This window comes from Phyllopteryx taeniolatus, chromosome 10 (assembly GCF_024500385.1).
Source record: "Phyllopteryx taeniolatus isolate TA_2022b chromosome 10, UOR_Ptae_1.2, whole genome shotgun sequence".
Taxonomy (NCBI): domain Eukaryota; kingdom Metazoa; phylum Chordata; class Actinopteri; order Syngnathiformes; family Syngnathidae; genus Phyllopteryx; species Phyllopteryx taeniolatus.
Window position 1 is genome coordinate 5962466 of NC_084511.1, and position 23302 is coordinate 5985767.

Below are 23302 nucleotides of genomic sequence, written 5' to 3' on the forward strand. Positions count from 1 at the left end.
ATCTTTTAGTCTCCTTTTCTCCACAAAAACATGCAAAACACAGAATGGACACTGGAATTAACAACAGATAAAAATGCATTTGTTGCAATAGAAAAAAAGGTATTGTATACAGTAATACAAGATATACAACTTTCTATTATGAGGTTTTACAACCTGCACATAGTGCAAACAAACTGGAATTTAAAGGGTTACAAAAATAACATTTATTGAATATTTTATACTGATGACAAGAACAGGTGTTTGTTTAAAACTTTATGCAGTAAAAGAAGCAAAAACGTTTTGAAAAATCTTTATAATACAGACCACATATTAGCATCGAACAAGCTGAAAGGGTGAGTAAAGTCGAACAAACCTGAGGGCTAAAAGTCTTATTTGTATTGGCTAACATTACCATGCCGCTCTATTTTTATGTATACATTTCTTTGAATATACTTAAACTTTTGTATCCTGCTTACAGTGATCCAAGGTCAGGGGTGTCGGTAGGAGGTCGCCATGGGGTTCAAGACCATTTATTATTGTTCTTTTTGTTTGTGTATTTTTTTTAGTTATATATTTTATTATTTTTATTTCAGTGACTTACTAGTGTGCATTTTCGGTTACTGCTGTCTATGTTATGTTCTATGACTATTTCCTTTTTTTGTTGTGTTCAAAAGTAATCAAATTCAAAGTAAATAATTGTGATGATTTCCCATCATTTACAATAATATAATCCAGTATATTCGGGGGAAACGCCTCAGCACGCCAAGGTCCTGTTTGGGAAGGGTTTGGTGAGGCCACGCCCCTCGGCCTCTGATTGGCTACTTGCTCCATTGGAGGACGTCCACACGACGCCCCATTTCCGGGATTCCGATGTCGGCCTAGGCGAGCGAGCTATGTGTTCTGCTATCGGCTAACTGAGGCTGGAGTGAAATTCTTCACATCTTGGAGCAAAACCGCTCACGATTTTGACTATTTGGGTACGTGTGGCTTTCTCTGCTCAACAATCGCGGTGACTGCCGTTGAATATTTGATGAACGATAGCGGCTACAGAGGTGTAGTCGAAAGTGTCAAGGTTTCATTGCTGGTCCGCTAACTCCGTTTAGCGTTTGCTTGGCAAAAACTTTCCAGGCAAGGTGAAAGCGCAACCAACAGTTGAGCAGGGGCTGCGTGTAAAACTCGTTGTTTTCGTCCTTTGTGAGGACTGGTTGCATCGCCGACGATTACATTGATTTGATGTAGTTGATTCCGTCGCTTGCTGCTGCTGATGATGATGATGCCGAGCACTGCCCTGGCCTGTTCAACGCCAGCTCTCACTAAGGGCAAATGATTGAAACCCGGCGCTATGAACTGTCAAATAGTGCATGTTAATATCACCCGAAAGACGCCAGACGGTTGTTTGGCCATCGTTAAGCATTAAACCGATTGAGTTTTGCTCGACTGGACGTTTAGTGACGTGACCGTTAGCTTCAGCTGTGAATTGTTGCGGGGACGTGACGGGGAGATTTTAGGATTAACATCCATTCTAGTGCAGGGAGTTGGGGGGGCGACGAGATGATTAACAACAGACACGGTGTTACAGTTGTCAGTACGACAGCTCAGTGTTTGTCCCAACTCGGTTATTTGGAAGAGGGGCGTGTCCAAACGATCAGATTACGCTTGCGCCTCCAGATCAGTTTCCACTGGATCAGTTTCCACTGGTTTTCACACCGCACCAACTAGTTTTTCATCTTGCCACGGTGGGGACGCGTCCTATGTCCACACAGACGAGTCGACGATATTCCAATTATGAATTACATTCAAACAAAATACGTAATAACTGCCTAATGCCAAAGCATTTTTGAAGACGTACCTGTATACGGTACACCTAAACGGCCCTTACGTCATAGTGTGCTTTTGCAGCAATTTGCGACAGTCGTACAGCAGGATGACGCCCTACTTGCTGGCAGCTCCCCTCCGTAGCTTCTCAATGACGCTGAGCAACCGAATTGCTAACCTTATACTAAATGTCTACAAAAACGTGGGTAAGGCTCGTTATACTCCTTATTTTGGGAGAAATGGACATAATGTTTTGGTACTTATACACTTATGTAACAAAGTAATATGGGAGCGACTCCATTCTCCAACGCTAATTTGTAACATTTGAAGAAAGCAATTGTGAATTCATTTTTATTGGGTGAATAACTCATGTAAACAGCACAATGCAGATGTAGTATTACTTAAAATGTACACACACACACACTAACATGAGCCGAGGTTCAAGCTGAAATGTCCCTTTACTATTTCATTTTTACTGACATCACTAATCACCAGGCCTGTCTGTCCCTAACAGATTTATTACAGCATAATGGATATATCCAGGAAAATTGGGCTATTAATTATTTTTATTGAGTCTAACATTTTAATAGGCCCACAATGTGGTAATGGAATGATGGTGAAACCAATAACGACTCAGATACGTCTTTCAGAAGTTAGTCAATCTTCCTGTGAAATGTCAAAGTTCTGCTTCTCTTAAGGTGTCCTAGGCGAATGAATACGCAGTGGATCACGTTTCTCGTTCAGTTTGTGGATTTAGTTTGTACCATATATAAATATTAAAATAAGTTGTCTACTGCTTAATGTTCCTTAGAATACCTTAGAGCACCCAATGTGGAAATCAAATTCTTTTTTTAAACAAAAGTACCCATAGGAGATAATGCAAAGGGAATTTATTTTTTACAGGCTCAAGCCACCATAAAAGATTTTTATTAACTATATAGACAATGCGTTAAGTGACTGTTAAAATGTCATGGAATTATTTGACAGTAAGACCGTTAAAATGTTGCTTCAGCACTCTCATAGTAGTGTAAATAAAAACGATTGAGCTAGAATTAATGATTTGATAGGAGTGATTTGATTGTTGTGTAGTGTATAGTAAGTGGATTTATGTTAGCAACTGCTTGGTAGAATACATATGTTGCTGTAATTGATAATTCATTAATTGTATTGCTAGTTTTGTACCCACCAGCCGAACCTTTTTCCTTGTTCAATGTCTCGGTCTGTAGTTATCATCACACTTAGCCTTAATTTGCTATCACTATGCCATTTTTTTGGCGGCATCATAGAAACACAAAAAAGGCCAAATAAAAAGCAAAATATACTTACTTAATCCTTTCGATGCTTCGTAGCTAAAGTATCACAATCTTTGCTGACATCATGAATGGTGATGATTTTAACTCTCACATTTGTCTTGATTTATGAGGGGTTTTTTTTTGTCCAGGAAATTGTGCAGCACTGTATTAACTACTTCCTCGTAAAAACCTCACTCTTTAAAGGCCTATTTTGTTTGACCAACATCAAGTTACTGTGCAAGTTAAATATGAGTAGCATGCCAAGACAGATAACCACTCATATACATACTGACATTTACTTTTTTTTTTTTTTTCTTTTAACAGGGGCTTCCTTCAATCTGCCATCACAAGGTGTGGAGAAAACATCACAGGGATAAGCTATACGGACTAACATGCTTTAGACTATGTGACCGCCATGTTGTAGATGGCTGTGTTTCAAAGCTCCACAATGGGAGAGGAGGTCGATGTACAGAGAATGTGGAGGTGGGAGAGGTTTCTACATCCAGACCTGGACAAGCGGAGTGACACTGCAGTGATATGCACAGGGCTTCTTTTTGGAATGAGTTGATTTCTTTTTCATTCCCTCACATCCCCCCACCCCCTCCTGTTGCCACATTGACATTCAAACTGACGACAGGGCTCTCACAGGATCTGGCATTGACTTGGCTCGAGTTTTATAAGGTTGCAGATGCAGCTGTACCATTTTAGTTAAAAGCAACTTTCAAAAGACGCCTTTGGAGTTTGATTTGATATTAGGCAAAAGCGGACTTTTGTTCAGTTCTATATTGCTGCTGACAATTCAAAAGTGTGGAACCGTCCCACTCACAGCCGTCACCCATCCTCAGTTTCTTCCACCCGTCGTGTGCCTAAATACGCCTCCTTGGGACAATCACACAAGTCATCAGCGGCTGCTGTGGTTAATTCTTTGCTGTTGTCCTCGATGTGCTTCTGTTCCCCGCTTGCTGGGCCTTCATCCGCTAAATCTTTTTATTTTCTGCTCCCTTACTTTAAGATTTACTCCCCCCCCCCAAGCCAGATAATCATAATTCAAGCGCAGCGATTGCGATTAATTTAAAAACGTCTAAGACTCTTTTGTATGGACAAGTAGGGGTGTTAGTTAAGACTCAGTTACCTTCTTGCACCGAACACAGTACCATTTAAGCCATACAAAAATATTTATAAATTTCCTATACATATTTTTGTATCAAATTGCTCCTGCTTTTTTATGCTCAAATTATAATTCAGCATAAACACTTTTATATTTGCACACTATAAACATGCAAGTGGAACTGTATATTGCTATATTATTTTGAAGAGTTTATATTTGCGTGAGAGTTGTAGTCCTGGAAAGTGTTGCTATTTCCATTCATATGCTGCTTTGCTTTGGGTCGTCCCATGGCCTCTCCCAAACGTATTTTTAATTTTAACTCGTATAACAGCCTTTAAAGTAGGTAGACAGTAGGTACCTACCTCTCTCTTGGTCTTCCTCCCATTGCTCCGTGTCTGATGCCGGGCTTCAGCAGTGGGGGTGTTGGGGGAGGAGTGGGTGGCCAGGTTTCTGCTCCTCCTCGCCCTTTTAGACCCAGCCGATATGTCCCGGTGTCGGCAGCCACAACCTTCCTCGTCGGATCCACCACGCTCTTCTTCTGCTTCACGTGAGTCTCTTGCTATATAGATGTAAATTCACTGTGCATTATAAGTCCTCATAACATATAGGAAGTGCATTGATAGCGCATAGCTGTGCGTTACGTTTGCATTCTCTGTTTATAGCGTGTGGTGGACAGCTTTTCCATACTTATTTTGGGCCCACAAAATGTTGTCAGACCTGTTTTAACTTTTTAATCTGCCGACTCATAATGTATTCATCATATCATTTCTCCTGCGAGCTATGCGCAACAAGAGAGCAAAAACAGGTTTTGCAAAATGTTTTCCAATCATATTTACAAGACTGGTTTACATAACAAACAAAGCTGGGTGGCAAACGCTGATTATATAGAGAAAGCAAGAACTTGAGTCCTTTGTCCAAATCTTTATGGACCTGTACAGTGATGGAGGAATGAGTTTGATAAATGAATGCAAAGAACTGTTGTTTTGTTAACAAAGTGCAAATGTATTTTTCTTGCACTTTTCTTATACCCCATAGCTGTCCATGGTTGTACGAGTATTTCTCCCCAGTCATTCCCATTTATATTGCCGTGATTTTCCTCTTCACGCTGGCCAACTTCTGTATGGCTACGTTCATGGATCCTGGAGTCTTCCCCCGAGGTGAACACAAGTTTGCATTTTTTTTTTTCATCTGTACATTTGGATAAAGTTGCGATAACTTACAACTGTTACACGTCCATACCAGCAAAATTGTAACTGATGTGCCACTGTCACAATGAAAATATTTTCTATAAACAAAACACTATCATACTATAATGTTAAACTTAATGTTACTTTTAAATGCTATACATGTAGGTCCACCAGGATATTTAAGTGGACTCCGTGTATTTTCTTGTTCTGGTTCTATTAGCTTTATAGATGCACACCTAAATGCATTTCTTCATGCAGTATACAGATTTCCAATGGGTTCAGAGAATGGCTATATGGACGAGATTAACACTTGTTGCACAATATTTGTCCGAAACGTTTTGCAACAGGGTTGGAAATTTATCCATGTGGTTTGTACTAGGCACCTTTTGGTTATGAAATCTAAGTGAACCAGAACCAAATTTGTAATGGAAAACACTTCACAGTCGCATTAAAAAATGTTTGTCAGTTTCAGCTTGGTAAGATTTCAGTTTTAATAAGGTAGTCATATTGTATGCAAACCCAAATATTACATTTTCTCTAGCAGTTTGTAAGGTCTTATTTTATTGTCCATCCGTAGCGGAGGAGGATGAGGACAAAGAAGATGATTTTCGTGCTCCGCTCTACAAGACGGTGGAGATCAAAGGCATTCAGGTGCGCATGAAGTGGTGTTCCACCTGCCGCTTCTACCGACCCCCACGCTGCTCACATTGCTCGGTCTGCGACAACTGTGTGGAGGTATGCGCACAACTTTTGGCTTGATTACACTTCATAAAAGTAGTACATAACTTTACATTCTCCTCTATCATATTTTAATGACTATATTTTACAATACTCTGCTACTTTTCTTTAAAATTGTAAAAAAAAAAAAAAAGTGTGGTGTTTTGGGGGGGACTAGCGGGTAAATTATATTTCTATTCATTTTAATGGGAAATATGTTTGAGATACGAGTGTTTTGAGATAAGAGCGTGGTCACGGAATGAATTCAACTCTTATCTCAGGGCAAGACTGTACTAAATTTCCCAGCTAGTGATGTGTATATTTACAAAGGATGAAAGGGTATACAGTGAACCTCTGTTTGTAGCAGGAACTGGTCTAGACTAGGGGTGCATGATATTGGAAAATATGACATTGTGACATTATTAAATTAACTTAAAGTGAATAATATTTAATATTTGGTGGCATAACCCTTACTTGCAATAACTGCATCAAGCCTGCAACCCATTGACTTCACCAGATAGTTGCATTCTTCATTTGAAATGCTTTTCCAGGCCTTTACTGCAGCCTCTTTCAGTTCTTGTTTGTTTCTGGGGGTTTTCCCCTTATGTCTCCTCTTCAGTCGGTAAAATGCATGCTCTATTGGGTTAAGGTCCGGTGATTGACTTGGCCAGTCTAAGACCTTCCACTTTTCACCCCGATGACGTTCTTTGTCTGTTGGCAGTGTGTTTTGGGTCATTGTCTTGTTGCATGATGAAGATTCTCCCGATTAGTTTGGATGCATTTTTATGTAAATTGCCAGACAGAAGGATCCCGAGGCATTCCCAGGCCAGCCGGGAGACATAGTCTCTCCATCGTGGCCTTGGTCGTCCCCGGGATCTCCTCTCGGTGGGACAGTCCCGGAACATCTCACCAGGGAGGCGTCCTAATCATATGCCCGAGCCACCTCATCTGGCACCTCTCAATGTGGAGGAGCAGCAGCTCTACTGTGAGCCCCTCCCAGATGACCGAGCTTCTCACCCTATCTCTAAGGGAGAATCCGGATACCCTTCGAAGGAAACTCATCCCGCTTGTATCCGGGATCTGTTTCTTTTGGTCATGACCCACAGCTCGTGACCATAGGTGAGGGTACGAATGTAGATCGACTGGTAATTTGAGAGTGTCGCCCTTCGGTTTAGCTCCTTCTTCACCACAACGGACCGATGCAAAGTCCAAAGTCCGATCCGCCTGTTAATCTCCTGTTCCATTCTTCCCTCACTCGTGAACAAGAAAGACCCCAAGATACTTGAACTCCTCCACTTTAAGTAGTATCTCATCCCTGACCTGGAGACGGCACTCCACACTTTTTCCGACTGATGACCATGGTCTCAGATTTGGAGTTGCTGATTTTGATCCCAACCGCTTCACACTTTGCTGCTAACCGCTCCAGTGAGAGTTGGAGATCACGGCTTGATGAAGCCAACAGAACCACATCATCTGCAAAAATCAGAGATGCAATACTGAAATCACCAAACCGGACCCCCTGTACGCCTCAGCTGCGCCTAGAAGTTCTGTCCATAAAAGTTATGAACAGGATTGGGGACAAAGGGCAGCCTTGGCGGAGTCCAACCCTCAACGGAAATGAATCCGACTTACTGCCAGCAATGCGGCCCAAACTCTGACACTGGTCGTACAGGGACCAAACAGCCTGCATCAGGGGGTTTGGTACCCCTATTTTCCCGAAGTAACCTACACAGTACTCCCCGAGGAACACGGTCGAACTCCTTCTTCAAGTGCACAAAACACGTCAATTGGTTGGGCGAACTCCCTTGAACCCCCGAGGACCCTGCCGGTGTAGAGCTGCTCCACTGTTCCACGGCCAGGACAAAAACCACACTGCTCCTCCTGGATCTGAGATTCAACTTCCTGACAGACCCTCCTCTCCAGTACCCCTAAATAGAACTTACCAGGGAGGCTGAGAAGTGTTTTCCCCGTGTAGTTGGAACATACCCCGTTGTCCCCCTTCTTAAAAAGGGGTACCACCACCCCAGTCGGCCAATACAGAGGCACTGTCCCGATGTCTCGTTCTTCCACACCACTGGTGTTCACCAACGGGTTCGGGGGTTTGCCGCCACGACAGGCACCGACCACCTTACAGCCACAGCTCTGGTTGGCCGCCTCATCAATGGAGGCGCGGAACATGGTCCAGTCGGACTCAATGTCCCCCCCCGCCTCCCCCGGGACGTGGGTGGAGTTCTGCTGGAGGTGGGAGATGAAAGCCGTTCTCACAGGGGATTCTGACAGATGTTCACAGCAGACCCTCACAATATGTTTGGGCCTGCCAGGTCGGACCGACATCTTCCCACACCATCGGCGCGCGCGTGTGTGTGTGTGTGTGGGGGTTCGGGTTCTGTCAGGGAGGGCATCCAGTGCAAAAAAACAAAACAAATAATCTGTGCAAAACTAATCATGCCATTGACTCGCTGTGACCCCTGATAGGGCAAGCTGAAAATCAAAACACCACCAACATAAGGTTATTGATTTTTTATTTTTTGTATTCAAAGTAAATAATTTTTCTGTGTTTTCAGTGCATGTATCTGGGATGTTTCTTTTTCGTTCATTCACATTTCTTTTAGTAATATTGTGATGATACCAAAAATTTTGATATTTTTGTTAGACTTTACACCAATTTTCTTGGCCTTATCGGTATCTGCCGGTAATTAGCATTTTATGCTGATCGGCTTTGTCATAATTCGCCGAGCCGATCAATTACGTCATTGATCGGCTCCGCAAAAGACATTTAATCCGCATCGCCATCGTGCACAGTATATTTGAATCCAAAAGCTAGTTTATTTTTAGCCATATCGCGTGTCTTTTGACGTAGATCTGTAAATATCTGACGGCCAATAAAGTTATATTAAATAAAATAAAAATAAACATTTTGGCGGTATGGAACAGACAACACGTCTGAGACAGACAACACGTAATGCCCGGATCAGACGACAAGACAAATTTGCTCTTTCACGCTTGCACTATGTCAGACTACTGCAATAAAACCTTGTATTCCGATACCACCGCATCCCGTTTTTTACGATCAGTGGGCTTTATCTTGTCAACTCAAATGCGACTGGATACACTCGTTACCGTGGCGATGACAAGAAGTGTACATCGCGCCGTGTGTTTGTAAGAACAAAATGGGGAAAACGTGTGTTGGTGCTCACCGGTGCTCAGGAGAGGGGAGGACGTTCGTTTAAGGCTTGTTTGAGTTATGTTTACATACTTTTAATACGATACGGCTCGCAAGCAGGCAACAAAACGTTATGTAGCCTAGCAAGCTAGTGGTAGCACAAACGGTTGGACGTAAACATGCCGCCGTTCTGTCGAATCATGCTCTCAAGGTTCGGTGTGAAGTCATTAAATTAAAGTACGGTAATTTAATTACAGTAAGTTAGCACCCATTATTTCTGTCATGTAATGTTGGTTTGTCCTCATTTGCGCACTGATATTGTGCGCTGGAAAACGGGTCATTATTTCTTGCAGGGATTGGAAATGTGTGGTATTGGGGAAAATGGGGACAGGTGGGTTTGGAAAAGTAGCAGCTTGGTCCGAAAGGCTTTAATATGTGAATACAGTTGGCTTATCAATGCATTTTGCTCCTGAAGGCTCGTGTTCAGGTTGTTAAGATGTCGGGTTATGTCAACTAAAAATCCAAAATCAGACAGCCAAACAGGATCGGTTAGTTCTGGCATCGGTTGTCCCTTTTATGCCAAGAATTGTCCAATTTCCTCTTTGAGTGAGTAGAAACGCTGCAGTGCAGACCCCCGACTGAGCCATCTTACATCAGTGTGATACACAACATCTCCGTATTCAGCGTGGATATCCAGTAGAAATTGTTGAAACTGGCGGTGGCACAGGGCTTTGGAGCGAATATAATTAATAGCCTTTATCACCGGTTTCATAACGTGATCATATTTCAGATGTTTGGCACATAGAACTTGTTGGTGAATAATACAATGGAGTTTTATAGCTTTACCTCCTTCTTCGCTTACTTTGTTACACACTAGGGTTGATAATCCACTGTGCTCGCCAACCATGGCAGGTGCGCCATCCGTAATAATCCCCGTGATTTTATTCCACTTTAATTTTATGTCATATTCGGCGGAACAAACAGAAGCAAATAAATATTTCCCTCTTGTTTGGTCCTTAAGGCTCTGGAGGTCAAGTAGCTCTTCACGCACGTTCATTTCACTGTCCACTCCTCTAAAAAAAATCAGTAACTGAGCGCTGTCGGATGCATCCGTGCTTTCGTCACAGGCTAACAAAAAAAATTCAAACTCCACTCCTTTTGCGTCCAACTGTCTCTTAATATCAGAAGAAACTTCTTCGATCCTTCATGACACAGTGCTACGAGCCAGGAAAACATTGGCGAACTGTTGCTTTTTCTCAGGACAAATGTTCTCCACCATTTTCATCACACAGTCTTTAATAAATTCACCCTCAGTAAAAGGTTTGCAGTGCTTGGCAATCAGCGTTGCCACCTCATAGCTTGCCTTTGTTGTATTTTCATTTGACTCACTGGCTCTTGTGAAAAAGTGTTGCTGTGCCGTTAAACCAGCTTCCAGTTGCTTCAATTTTTCACTGCGTTCGTTCCCAGTTAGCTTGTCGTAATTAACATGTTCCGTCTGGTAGTGCCTCTTTATATTGAAGTCCTTGAACACAGCCATAGTCTCTTGGCAAATTAGGCAGACGCAGTTGTTTCTAAACTCAGTGAAAAAATATTCAGACTTCCATTTGTCCTAGAAACGTCGCCCCTCGCTATCAACTTTCCTTTTCTTACTTCCAGTTGCCATTTTAGAAATGGGCAAAAAACAGATCATGCGCAAAACGGCCCCGCGAGAGTTCAGCCACAAGTTTACTGCCATCCTGTGGTGAAATATAAAATTGTGCGTGTATTTTGTACTGCCGGGCCACATATTATTGGTTTTATGACAGAGGCTTCGGGCCAGTGGAAATATGAACACGGGCCAGATTTGGCCCGGGGGCCGGACTTTGGGCATGTCTGGAATACACGATCTGACTAGAGCAGTGATTTCCAACCTTTATGGAACCCAGGAACATATTTTACAATTGAAAAATCTCACGGCACACCAACAAACAAAAATGTCACAAAAAGTGGATACATTAATTACTGTATTTACTTCCTGCCATCTAATAGAAGACCATTCATTTGTTCTGTCTGTCACTATGCCTCACTGGCATAAATAGAGGAAAAAAGATACATTATTTATTGTATATATAATTTTTTTGAGCAATTAGGTATACAAGTAAATGAACATTTCATTTAAATAGACACATTCCTCTATCATGTGATCGCATCGTTGATCGGTTATCGTTTTTTTTAAACTCGCTGATCGGCCCCAAAAATCTTGATCGTTGTAAAGCGTAATTTTTGTTTATGGTAATTGTGGTATTAGATTTTCACATTGTTTCATCTGTAATAATCACATTGTATTATGTGAGTTCAAGTGTACAATTAGATAAGGTTGCCATGTGGATAGATCGTGTCATAAATTCATTGCTGGTTCTAATAAATTCTCCTCTGTGCTCTGTCAGGACTTTGACCACCACTGTCCTTGGGTGAACAACTGTATTGGTCGGCGCAATTATCGCTATTTCTTCCTCTTCCTGTTGTCACTCACCACCCACATCGTGGACGTTTTTGGCTTTGGCCTCGTTTATGTGCTCCACCACCGCCAGCGACTCGACACACCACATGCAGCTGTGACGTATCCTTTCCTCCGTGTCCAAGATGCAAATTACATCACTGTCTTCCCTGATTTTTCTTTTCTTGTATTTGCTTTTGCTGCTGTTTGGTTTTGTGTGCTTCCTTATCTTCTGCCCCACCAGTATGGCTGTGATGTGTGTTGCTGGTCTTTTTTTTGTCCCAGTTGCTGGACTGACTGGGTTCCATATTGTGCTCGTGGCTCGAGGTCGAACCACAAATGAGCAGGTACATTTATGTTGGGACAGTTGGTGTTGTTTTTAATACTGCAGATAAAACAGGTCATGAATGTTGTATTTACCCTCCTTTTTTGTCCCGCATTTTTTAGGTGACAGGAAAGTTTCGTGGAGGCGTTAACCCCTTCACCAATGGCTGCGTGACGAATATTTCACATGTACTTTGCAGCTCACTGGCACCCAGGTCGCTCTTCCTCTCCTATCTTTTTAAAAGCCTCTTCGATTAATTTCGTTTTTCTAATGCTCCTCGTTCTTTCTCTTTTCTCATTTTTCTCATGAGTCTAAATTGGAATAAATAATAAGTGACATCTGGCATCCGCCTATCGTCCGTTTAGATATACGGGTCGTTCTCGGAAGCCTCAGACAGTCGAACTACAGCCCCCCTTCCTCAGGCCACCTCTCACAGAGGCGCAGCTAGAAGCCAAGGTCCTGGACAATGGTATCCAGAATGATCGACACAGCACAAGAGTAAGTACGGTGAACACCCTATTCTATATCCAAAATTATATTCAGTAGGGCAAAAAAGTATTAAGTCAGCCACCAATTGTGCAAGTTCTCCCACTTAAAAAGATGAGCGAGGCCTGTAATTTTCATCATAGTTATACCTCACCTATGAAAGACAAAATGAGGGAAAGAAATCCAGAAAATCACATTGAGTTTTAAATAATTTCTCAGCAAATTATGGTGGAAAATAAAATATTGGGCACCTACAAACAAGCAATATTTCTCTCTCTCACAGACCTATAACTTCTTCTTTAAGAGGCTCCTCTGTCCTCCACTCATTGCCTGTATTAATGGCCCCTGTTTGAACTCGTTATCAGTATAAAAGACACCTGTCCACAACCACAAACAGTCACAATCCAAACACCTCTATGGCCAAGACCAAAGAGCTGTCAAAGTACACCAGAGACAAAATTGTAGACCTGTACCAGGCTGGGAAGACTGAATATGCAATAGGTAAGCAGCTTGGTGCGAATAAATCAACTGTGGGAGCAATTATTAGAAAATGGAAGATATACAAGACCACTGATAATCTCCCTCGATCTGGGGCTCCACGCAAGATCTTGCCCCGTGGGGTCAAAATGATCACAAGAACGGTGAGCAAAAATCCCAGAACCACACAGGGGGGCCTAGTGAATGACCTGCAGAGAGCTGGGACCAAAGTAACAAAGGCTACCATCAGTAACACACTACGCCGCCAGGGACTCAAATCCTGCAGTGCCAGACATGCTGTGCTTAAGCCGTTACATGTCCAGGCCCGTCTGAAGTTTGCTAGAGAGCATTTGGATGATCCAAAGAGGATTGAGAGAATGTCATATGGTCAGATGAAACCAAAATAGAACTTTTTGGTAAAAACTCAACTTGTTGTGTTTGGAGGAGAAGGAATGCTGAGTTGCATCCAAAGAACACCATTGTGAAGCATGAGGGTGGAAACAACATGCTTTGGCTAGACCAGGGCTACTGATCCATGTAAAGGAAAGAATGAATGGGGCCATGTATCGTGAGATTTTAAGTGAAAACCTCCTTCCATCAGCAAGGAAGATGAAACGTGGCTGGGTCTTTCAGCATGACAATGATCCCAAACACACCGCGGAGTGGCTTCGTAAGAAGCATTTCAAGGTCCTGGAGTGGCCCAGCCAGTGTCCAGATCTCAACCCCATAGAAAATATTTGGAGGGAGTTGAAAGTCTGTGTTGCTCAGCGACAAGCCCCCAAACATGACTGCTCTTGAGGAGATCTGCATGGAGGAATGGGCCAAAATACCAGCAACAATATGTGAAAACCTTGTGAAGATGTGCATAAGATGTTTCACCTCTCTCATTGCCAACAAAGGGTATATAACAAAGTATTGAGATGAACTTTTGTTATTGACCTATACTTATATTTCACCATAATTTGCTAATAAATTCTTTAAAAATCAGAGTGTGATTTGCTGGATGTTTTTTTTTTCTCATTTTGTCTCATAGCTGAGGTATACCTATGATGAAAATTACAGGCCTTTCTCGTCTTTTTAAGTGGGAGACCTTGCACCATTGATGGCGGACCAAATACTTTTTTTGTCCCACTGTACTGTGGTAGCTACCACCTCTTTTTTATTTATTTATTTTTTTAATTTTACTTGCAAATCTTGACTAGAGGAGCGCTTAGATGGTGTAAGAAAAGTTCACAATAAGCATCAGTTTGACTGATAGTGATTACAATTTTCTGCTTCAAGCTATTTATTGCCACTTCAGGTTTACTGTCAAGATAAACATAAAACAAAGAGAATTACGCATTGCGTATTCAACCAAACTTTTCCTTCCGAAAGTCTCCTAGCTTAGGTCAACACAAAAGGGGAAATGCCATAGATGGACTACTCTTGCATTGTTATTATAGTAGTTCTAAACCTTTAAACTGTTTATATTCGAACAGAAACAGTAGCAACACATGCAGAAGACTATATAACAATACTCACAGGCATGTATTCTTTATCATCTGTGAAAAAGACTAATAACTGCACCTTGCTTCATCATCAAATCTGTGTATTACCAGGATGTATTAGACTTCCCCCTGGTGGCCAGGACACACACCCAAGACAATGCTCGCACACCAGACAGGGACATAATGGCCATTGCATTAATGCATGACATCATGATCCATTAAAAGTTTAATTCTTTACATTCTATTTAATTATGTTACTGTATTACTGTGTGTTTACTGTATAGACAGTGATATTTTTCTCATTAAAAACAAGTTACAAACATTTATTTTGGTGTTTTTTGGAGGGCTGGAACAGGTTAATAACATTTCCCTTCATTCAATGGGGAACGATAACTTGAGATACGAGTGTTTTTAGTTATGAGCGTGGTCACAAAAATTAATCAAACTTGTAAGTCAAGTCACCACGGTATTTATAATATAGCTTTGAATGCCAAAAACAATTTTCAGTGATTGGATTCTTAGGACTCATCATCATCTGTTCTCAGGCTCTTTCTGATAGGAAATTTTTTTTTTTTTTTTGTGCTTCTGCTTTTTATAACTAGACCCAAAAGGTTTTTGTACATCTACTAAGGTTAAGGGCTGTCGTGTAGGCGGGATGGTTGTACCTCTGTCAACTACATAGATATGTAGCATTATGGTTGTCCAGTGTTTCTCAACATTTATTGACCCAATGCTCACAGTTTACATTAGAAAAATGTCACAAAGTATGTCAGTCAGATTGAAATAATAATTGCCTTTAGTGTAGGATCAGAAATCTGTTTAGTTGAACACATGGCTATGGAATAGAATTTTATTGTCACTGTACGGGAACAATCAAAATAAGTCAGACATCTCACAATATGCAGTTTTTAGGTTATATTAAAAAAAGAAATAGACATATAAGCACACAATAATCAAAAGAGACACTTATTTACAGAACATACTATTCTGTTGTATGAATTGCAACATGTAGATACACAGGTTAATTATACCTTCCACTATTTAGTGTAAGAAATTTTGCTTTGCCTGTCACTATATGTCATTGGCACATATAGTTGAACAAAGATGCATTATTTGTAGTAAATAAATAATTTTCAGACCAATGAAGTGAAACTGGATAGTTTACAACGGCACATCAGATGATATCTCACGGCACACTAGTATGCTACACTACAGTCGTTGGGAATCACTTCCAATGAGTTCAACAAAGAATGCAATTCAGTATTGCATCCCTTTGACATGTCTTTTTAGATTAGCTTCATCTAGGAGTGACGCTGTTGATTCGGTCTCAGAGTTGGCAGCGTAAAGGAGCGTGTCAGTTCTAGGAAGTGAAACCATATGTACGCAGACAGTCATGAGTGTGACACAACTCGTCTGGGCAGCATTATCCCATTAAAGACAATCCTGGCATCGAAACAGTTGTTCAGTTAGAGAGATATTCCTGGTCCCATCAAAATACAATTAAAAAAGAACAATTGATCAATCCATTGTTAATTTTCCCTACTCTATTTCTTTTACATACTGCACAGGGAATCCTCCGAATCCCAAACCCCGGGCTGCCACGGGCACATCCCCACACACACACAGTTCGACATTTCTGAACTTGCATGTTCGCGGATTTTTTTTTTCTCTTTTTGTGGAACCTGTCCTCCATTATTCACTGAAAATTGCGTATATTCAGCTTTTGGACTCTGGTCAAAGCAATGCAAGTATTACTTTGACGCCATCTGGTGGAATCTCTGTTGTTAGGGTGAACGTATTGATAGTGTTTTTTTTCGTCTGCGTTTGATATGTTCTGTTTCGTTGGTGGTCCTTGAATGAACCTCGTGCACAGTTGAAAGAGAAAATGAAATGAAGTTTCTGCTTCTGTCTGCTTCTCTCTTACTTTTTGCAATTTGATGTATTCCCTAGCATTTATTATTGTGTGTAAATCCCAAAAGCCAAGTGTAATGACTTGATACCATTTGTGTCATGGGCTAGTGAGCATATTTGTTTGGCCGTGTGTGATGTCAAGTCAGTTTTTGCTTATGTGTTATTTAATACTAATACTATAGATGAGCCTCACGTGAAAGTGGTTTGTTTCTGTTGAACAGCTTACCTATGTAGCATCTATAAGCTATTATGAATCCCTTTTGTGTGTGGGTGGATAGGGTGTCAATTATTTTCGCTATTCAATGGGGTCTTCTCTCCCTATTCGCCACAAATAGCGAGGGTTCACTGTATTTCATGGAATCTGGAGATGGGTAAAGTAAAATTTTTGAGGGAGTACTATCTGTTTAATTTTCCACATGGTGGTTGTCATTTCAGTCAAAGAGCAGTTTGGATCAAATGGAGAGCCAGTCGGCAGACACAGAGCCTCCACCTCCCCCGAAGCCAGACCTTCGTTATCCTGGGCTGCCACGTGGTGACGCTGAGGGTAACACACACACACACACCCACACACACACACAAACACACACACTAACGCGCGCACGCGCACATACTCATAGATGTCGTATCCAAGTTGATATTTTCTTTGCTAATCACATACATGCTCACCTCGTTTTTGAATTGTAGAAAGCAGCTTGTTGACAGAAGGTGTGCCCACACAGTCCATGTACAAGTATCGACCCGCGTACAACAGCCCAGGAAGGAACCACAGTGCCCACACACATGCTGGCAAGGTACTCATTTAATACAAGTCAATACTGTACTTTTGGCGTAGCATTAAGTTTGAATTTAAATACCAAAATATGCTCTATATGTCTTGCAATGCAGCCAGTGATTTAACTTAAGAAGTTAAATCAGAACTTTTTAAATAATCTCTCATTAGGAGAACCTAGCTTCCCTGCACTGACTTTGTATTGATGATGTATTCCCAAATGCTTTAGAAACTATTACTCCCTTCTCTCTCTGATGTCCTTTGTGGTTAACACCAAGCCCCTTTTTTTTTTTTTTACTTGAAATTGATCGTTCAGTGGCCATCGGTTGATCAGTAAGTCCTCAGCAAGTGTCATGTGTGTTTCCCTTTGCCAGTCTGTGTGTTGGAGTGGATCTTGTCCTTCCCCCTAAAGTGCATTGACTGGAATGTGTAGTCAACGTATTGTGTATTTCCATTTCTGTCTTTGACATGCAGCGTCAGTGCCTGTTCAAACGAGTCAATGTTTCCAATTCAGTAGTGTGATGATGGAGTAGAGCACAGATCAAGCATCCACCCCCTCTTCGTCCACCACCGCTCTTTTATTCCTGTTGGAATCTGTCAGATGAACTGTGTTGCTGTGCTGCCTCTGCAAATCCTGTGGTAACATGGGGACTTCTTGGTCTTTCTTCATCCTCTCCTCACTCGTCATCCTCATCACGTCCCCCCCCCCCTCTCCCGTGTACACCTCCCCCCCCACTGTCTGTATATCTGTCTCTCGTCCTCTCTGCTCTCCTCAGGTGATCCGCGGGGAGAGTCTCGACTCTCCGTCGCCCTCTATTCTTCACTCCAGCCACCATCCCAGTTACCGTTCGGAACCGAGCAGCCTGGATGGGGCCACGGTGGTGGGGGGTGGTGCGGGAGCATTCAGAGGGGGAGGGGAGAGGGGTGAGGGCCCCGGAGGCTTAGGCAGGACTGTCGGTGGGGTGTCAGGGGGCATGTCGGGTTACTCCCTGACCGGGCGCTCCCACACTTCGTACCCATCCTCTCTGGTTCTGTCCACCGGGGGCTCACACTCCTCCAGCCTGCGCTCGGCGCACCTGGCACACAATCCTCTGGCCACCCTCCAGTCAGAAGGAACTACAGACACCAGCTACAAAAGTCTGGCTAACCAGACCCCTCGGAATGGCAGTCTGTCCTACGACAGCCTGCTCACGCCATCCGATAGTCCCGAGTTCGAGTCTGCCGCCCACGAGTTGTCGCCACAGAAGTCTCGTGCGCCGTTCCCCTCTGTGACAGGGGCTTCGGTCAGAGGCCAGCCTGAGACGGTGTCCCCCACTTCTCCGATGCAGGGGTATACGTCGCCCTTCCTCTCAGCCCAGCTCAGCCAACAGAGGGAGGGCCATCTGCTCCAAGGCTCCGCCACTTTTTCCTCCCCCCACAGGGCCTACCTTCGTGCCGTCAGCCCGCCCCCTCCTTCTGGGCCCCCTGAGACGCTGCACCTGCTACAGTATAACCACGACTCCTCCTCCAGAGTCCCCCGTAACTCTGTGTCATCGTCCTCCTCCCCGGCGGCTCGCTCGCCGGAGCCTCCTATCTCCCCGCCGCCTCGCGGCCTCTCCCTGGGGAAGCCCCAGTCTTACACTGGGGGGGTGGGGCCCCAGCAAAAGTTTCGGGCCACGGTGGCGCTGGGCGGGGGAGGAGCCGGAGGAGGGCATCAGGCGCCACAGTGAGTAACGAATACGTCATCGTCGTCCCGCACAGCCTGCTCCTCTTCCTTTTCCCGTTCTTCCTAACCGACCTCTTTTCCTCTGAACCTTGTGTCAGCCATCCTCTTCCTCCCTGATCTGTGTGAGTCTTCCTTTTCCTCCTCTAGTTTCCAGACACACAATTAGTGTAAGAAGCATGTCGGCATGCGGTCGTTTTTATCCAGTAGCCTTTTTCTTTTTCATCTCGTAAACTATGTAGTTTTTTTAAGTTTGTTTGTAAGATGTGTTCGGAATCACTCCCTAGCCACTTTGTGGTTCTCAAAGTTTGTATACAAAGTACAACCTCAAAAAATACTACCAAGTACTACCATCATGACCAACATAAAAATAAGTAGGCCGAAGTGTTCATCAAAAACAAGGCAGATGTTTTATTAGGCCAGCACAATCACTTTAATTTTAATTGCGTTAACAATTTTGGCTGCCACGTTTAAATTAACCTGGTCTTCAGAGTTATTTACATTTAAAATGCAGGCTCTATTGTATATCTAATCATCAACCACTTTTTCAACCAGTTGTCAGCCCACCAACAGTTTAAAGCTTCATTAAGATGCCTAAATAAGCAAGCACACCCTGCTGAGTCATGGCGAGAGAAGAAAGTACAGCAAAAATTGGAGCTGAGGAGCTAGTGCCTTGAAAGGGATAAGCATTTGTTGTCTGGACCCAATTCAAATTCAAGGAAAGTGACGTTACGATAATAGCATATCTATTCAGTTAGCCCTTGGTAAATTGTAAATTCTTGGGTAATTTTATCTTTTACTGTAAAGTGATAATCCATTCATTTTAGTTTTATTTTGCACTGAAAGTCGTTTACATATTTTTTGTTGAAAACTAGGGCAGTCAAAATACAGATGTTTTCCCTAACATGATGAATAATTGTGATTTGTAGTCAATAGGATTACAATATTGATCAAAATCATGATTATCACTTTGGTCATAATTGTGCAGCCCTTCGTTGTGTTCCTAAAAGGTATATTTAATATTATTTCAAGCCATTGTAACACTGCATAAATATAGGAGGTAAAAACTAAATTCAAATGTATTGCACGTAAGTTTGACAAAAATTGTACCTACATAAATGCTTGTAAACAGTTTTCAAAGGTTAAATGGAAATGGACTTAAAACTTAAATACAACTGAACTGTACTGGATTAAAAAAAAACATCAAGCCACTGTAATGATGGCATGCAGTTTAAACATTTCAGTGATTCTTTGTGTACCACTGGAAGTGTTCCCTGTATGACACTGAGAATCACTGCACATTACAGCGGGTTCGCAATTTTGTAGTACTGTTTGAATGTAGTGAGTATAGCTTATCCCCTATATTTAATAGCGACCTCAATGTATCTTGAAAAGTAGTGAACAACCAATGGTCACTCGAAAAGCAATATACTGTATCCCATGATGCATTGCGCCAATACGAAAAATGGCAGTGTATGGACATGGGGAGCCGCAGGAGCTATCATAAGAATATTAAGTATTTTGTTTGTATTAATGTTGTGAAATACGCTCAGAAACACCAGTTCAGGGTGTACCGCGCCAAAGTCAGTTGGGATAGGCTCCAGCACACTCAAGTGAGGCTAAGGGGTCCATAGAATGGATGGATGGAGACTCAGCGTTATGAAATAATGTTATTATAATTTGTTCATTCATTCATCAGTATTCATCAAGGAAAATCCACCAGCTGTAATTATGTGACAGCATGGGCGTACTTAACAAGTAGTGTTCAAAAACAAATTTCACTTGGCTGATGATGGAACTATGTAGTGCACTGTATAAAAATCCCCCTATAATAAGTAAGAAATGAGTGAATGATTCCGAATGCAGCCTTAGTACTATTTTATGCTTGATGTTATTTTCAAAATAGCTCCCCTCACCTCCATTTCCTCTCCTCTCTCCTCCTGATGGTTCTCCAATCAGATCGTCCTCTCGTACAATCTTGGCCAATCACACGACCTCTAAACCAGGGGGCGGAGTGAAGAAGGTGACCGGCGTCGGAGGGACCACTTACGAGATATCGGTTTGAGTGACATGCAGTCTATTCCACTGAGGAGGAGGAAAGCAAAGTCACTGGACAACTAACACGCGTTCTTCTCAGAGCTGGATGTTATTCATGACTGCAGAGCCAAAAGCACCGCTGCATGTGCACCTGCCTGTCCGGTACCGACTGGCCTCTTCAATCTGGACAAAGACTGTATGTACATGGTTCTTGTTTCACAAGTCACTTTGTGATGCACAGACCGTTTGGGGGAGCTGTTTCTTCAAGGACAGAACATGCACAGATGCTGTTTGATGTGGGTACAATAGGACACGGTATTTTTGACACTTGAGGGTAGCCGATTGAATTTTAGGGGTTTTAGGAGTGTTGACCAATGACGACTGTCTCGTTGTATGGACCACACAGCCTGGTGAGTGAAAAGCATCGAACCTATAAAACACAGTATCATTTTAGTTTTCTAAGTCCTTATTTTTAAATATTATTTTATATAAATGTGTAAGATCTTACAGATTATTATTGGGTCCTGTCGTCAGGTATTGAAGATGACTTATCAACGAGGGTGGCAAATGTATAATGTGTATAATTGTTTATTTTTGATTACAAATGTGTTGCCTGTGTAGAATTGAAGGCTGCATCAGCCACTCGTGAGCTCTTGCCGAAATTGTAACAATCCAAAGAGTCGACCTCTGACGTGGCAAACAATTGAGCTTTGTTTTCAAAAGCCACAGAAAATCTTGGAGTGGAACGCATCTTCGTTGAATGTACCTGTCCATGTAATCTTTGTGTGTTTGAGGCATTATGCAAAATCAGTTTTGTAGCTTTAAGATCATTGTCTTGTTTCCGATGCTAGCAGAATCGTTTTGAATCCTTTTCATGGTTGTCCAGCCAGTTAGGGACAGCGAGGGATGGGCTCATTTATTTGAACTTGTAGTTCAGCTAAAACATTTTAAACAGGTCTCTTAGTTGTTTTGAAAGCTTGGATACAATTTTGAATTTTTTTTTTTTTTTTTTGTTTAAAGAGATAAAACTGCTGTTACTCCATGTGATCGTCTAAAACAAATTAAATCCCCATTTTGAATATTTAAAAAGAACCGGAAAGAGAGTAGGCTTGTGCTTTTTGGCTGCCACTTCATCCACTTTTTCATTTAAGTTTAGTGCTTAAATCAGGATCCCTCGCCGTACCGTGGCCAGAGGTAGAACCCAGCTGGGTTCAGCCGGCCAACACTTATCTGCCACACTGTGTTGGATCAACTTTAATTTTTTTCTGCCGTGGTCACCCCTTCCAGCGATGACTCCTTTATGGCTTCGGTTGTGGCGCTGCCATGAACAACTGTGCATCTCCTCGGCTATCAGATGCCTCCTTTAAGAGAGATCTCGGTGGAGGGTTATAGCTATTTGAATCTGTGATCCATGACTACAAGAGCTACGCGCAGGGTAGTCAAAATGGTGTCGGCCATCAACACAGGCCAAAAATTGTGGCAATATTGTATTTTTGAAGTGAATGCAGCGTGGCAGCTTTTGCCAGAATGAAATAAGTAGAATAGATATAAGATTCTTTCTTTTTCCAGTCTGAAAATTCTGATTCGCCGATCGCTTTTCCACACCCACTAGAATCCCAATTTGAGTCACCACCGATTAGTGCACAGCCCTACTGTTTTGCAATGAAAGTATTGGATTTATTTTTCTTCCTTTAGACCATTTAGCTTAAAGCAAGCACATTTTTGCTCCCCCCACCTTTGCTGACGTGTATAGCGGGTCTGATTTTTTTATTTACACTCAAATGTCTGTAAAGGTACAAGTGACTTTTGAAAACCCACAGCCATGTTGAGGAGGAATCAAATACGGGTTATGTGAGTTCGTTTGTTCCAGTTGGGTGTTACAATTAAATTCAATTGCTACCCCCTCTATCAAGGACCTGAAGAAATTCAGCATGTCTTGGGAAGTGTACATTTTATTTTTTTAACCCAAGGGGGACTGTTAGACATTTTCAAATTTGCCAGGCAGTGTCTTCATCATGCACGTGTTTCTTGTTCATGCTGATTGTTTCCCTGGTGCGCAAACATGAGACTTTTGTCCCCCTTTCCCTGGGATCACAATTGAGGAGTCATCACTAATGGCACAAACAGCTGATGAAGAGATTAAGGAACCTGTGTTACTTTCCTCCTGCTCATGCCCAAGGATGACACCTGCTGCACAATTCCAACCTATGTGAGTATGTTGACAATACTTCGTTGTGAGAATAAATATTGCTCGTGGGATTGGAATGAGTTTCACAAATATCTGTAACACATTTAAGACTTTTCCAAAATGGCCTTAAAGATTTTTTGAAGATGTCTTCTCACAATAAAAAGGTCAAACTGATGGAACGCA

The 23302-nt window shown here is 42.2% G+C and overlaps 1 protein-coding gene across 3 annotated transcripts; it reads left to right on the plus strand.

The window, feature by feature from the left end:
• Nucleotides 1-821: 821 nt before the first annotated feature.
• Nucleotides 822-23293, plus strand: zdhhc5b (zinc finger DHHC-type palmitoyltransferase 5b). Of its 3 annotated transcripts, none has more exons than XM_061788208.1 (12): nucleotides 822-956; nucleotides 3411-4741; nucleotides 5230-5351; nucleotides 5959-6116; nucleotides 11688-11860; nucleotides 11982-12084; nucleotides 12185-12276; nucleotides 12428-12560; nucleotides 16859-16967; nucleotides 17108-17214; nucleotides 17969-18897; nucleotides 20854-23293. In XM_061788208.1, exons 2-12 carry the CDS (start codon nucleotides 4593-4595, stop codon nucleotides 20957-20959), a joined length of 2181 nt encoding a protein of 726 aa, XP_061644192.1. In that variant the 5' UTR covers nucleotides 822-956; nucleotides 3411-4592; the 3' UTR covers nucleotides 20960-23293. The 3 variants fall into 3 exon arrangements, 2 of the variants coding, with proteins under 2 accessions (XP_061644192.1, XP_061644190.1); XR_009790555.1 differs by lacking the exon at nucleotides 822-956 and adding an exon at nucleotides 1517-2000 and having other exon boundaries at nucleotides 17969-19019; XM_061788206.1 differs by lacking the exon at nucleotides 822-956 and adding an exon at nucleotides 1538-2000.
• The last annotated feature ends 9 nt before the right edge of the window (nucleotides 23294-23302 follow it).

What these genes read in the sequence shown, in the direction of transcription:
- zdhhc5b (XM_061788208.1), top strand. Translation starts at nt 4,593, where the DNA reads ATGCCGGGCTTCAGCAGTGGGGGTGTTGGGGGAGGAGTGGGTGGCCAG. An exon ending in ACGCTCTTCTTCTGCTTCAC is followed by an intron (nt 4,742 to 5,229) that starts GTGAGTCTCTTG and finishes TATACCCCATAG; the next exon opens with CTGTCCATGGTTGTACGAGT. An exon ending in ATGATCGACACAGCACAAGA is followed by an intron (nt 12,561 to 16,858) that starts GTAAGTACGGTG and finishes TTGTCATTTCAG; the next exon opens with TCAAAGAGCAGTTTGGATCA.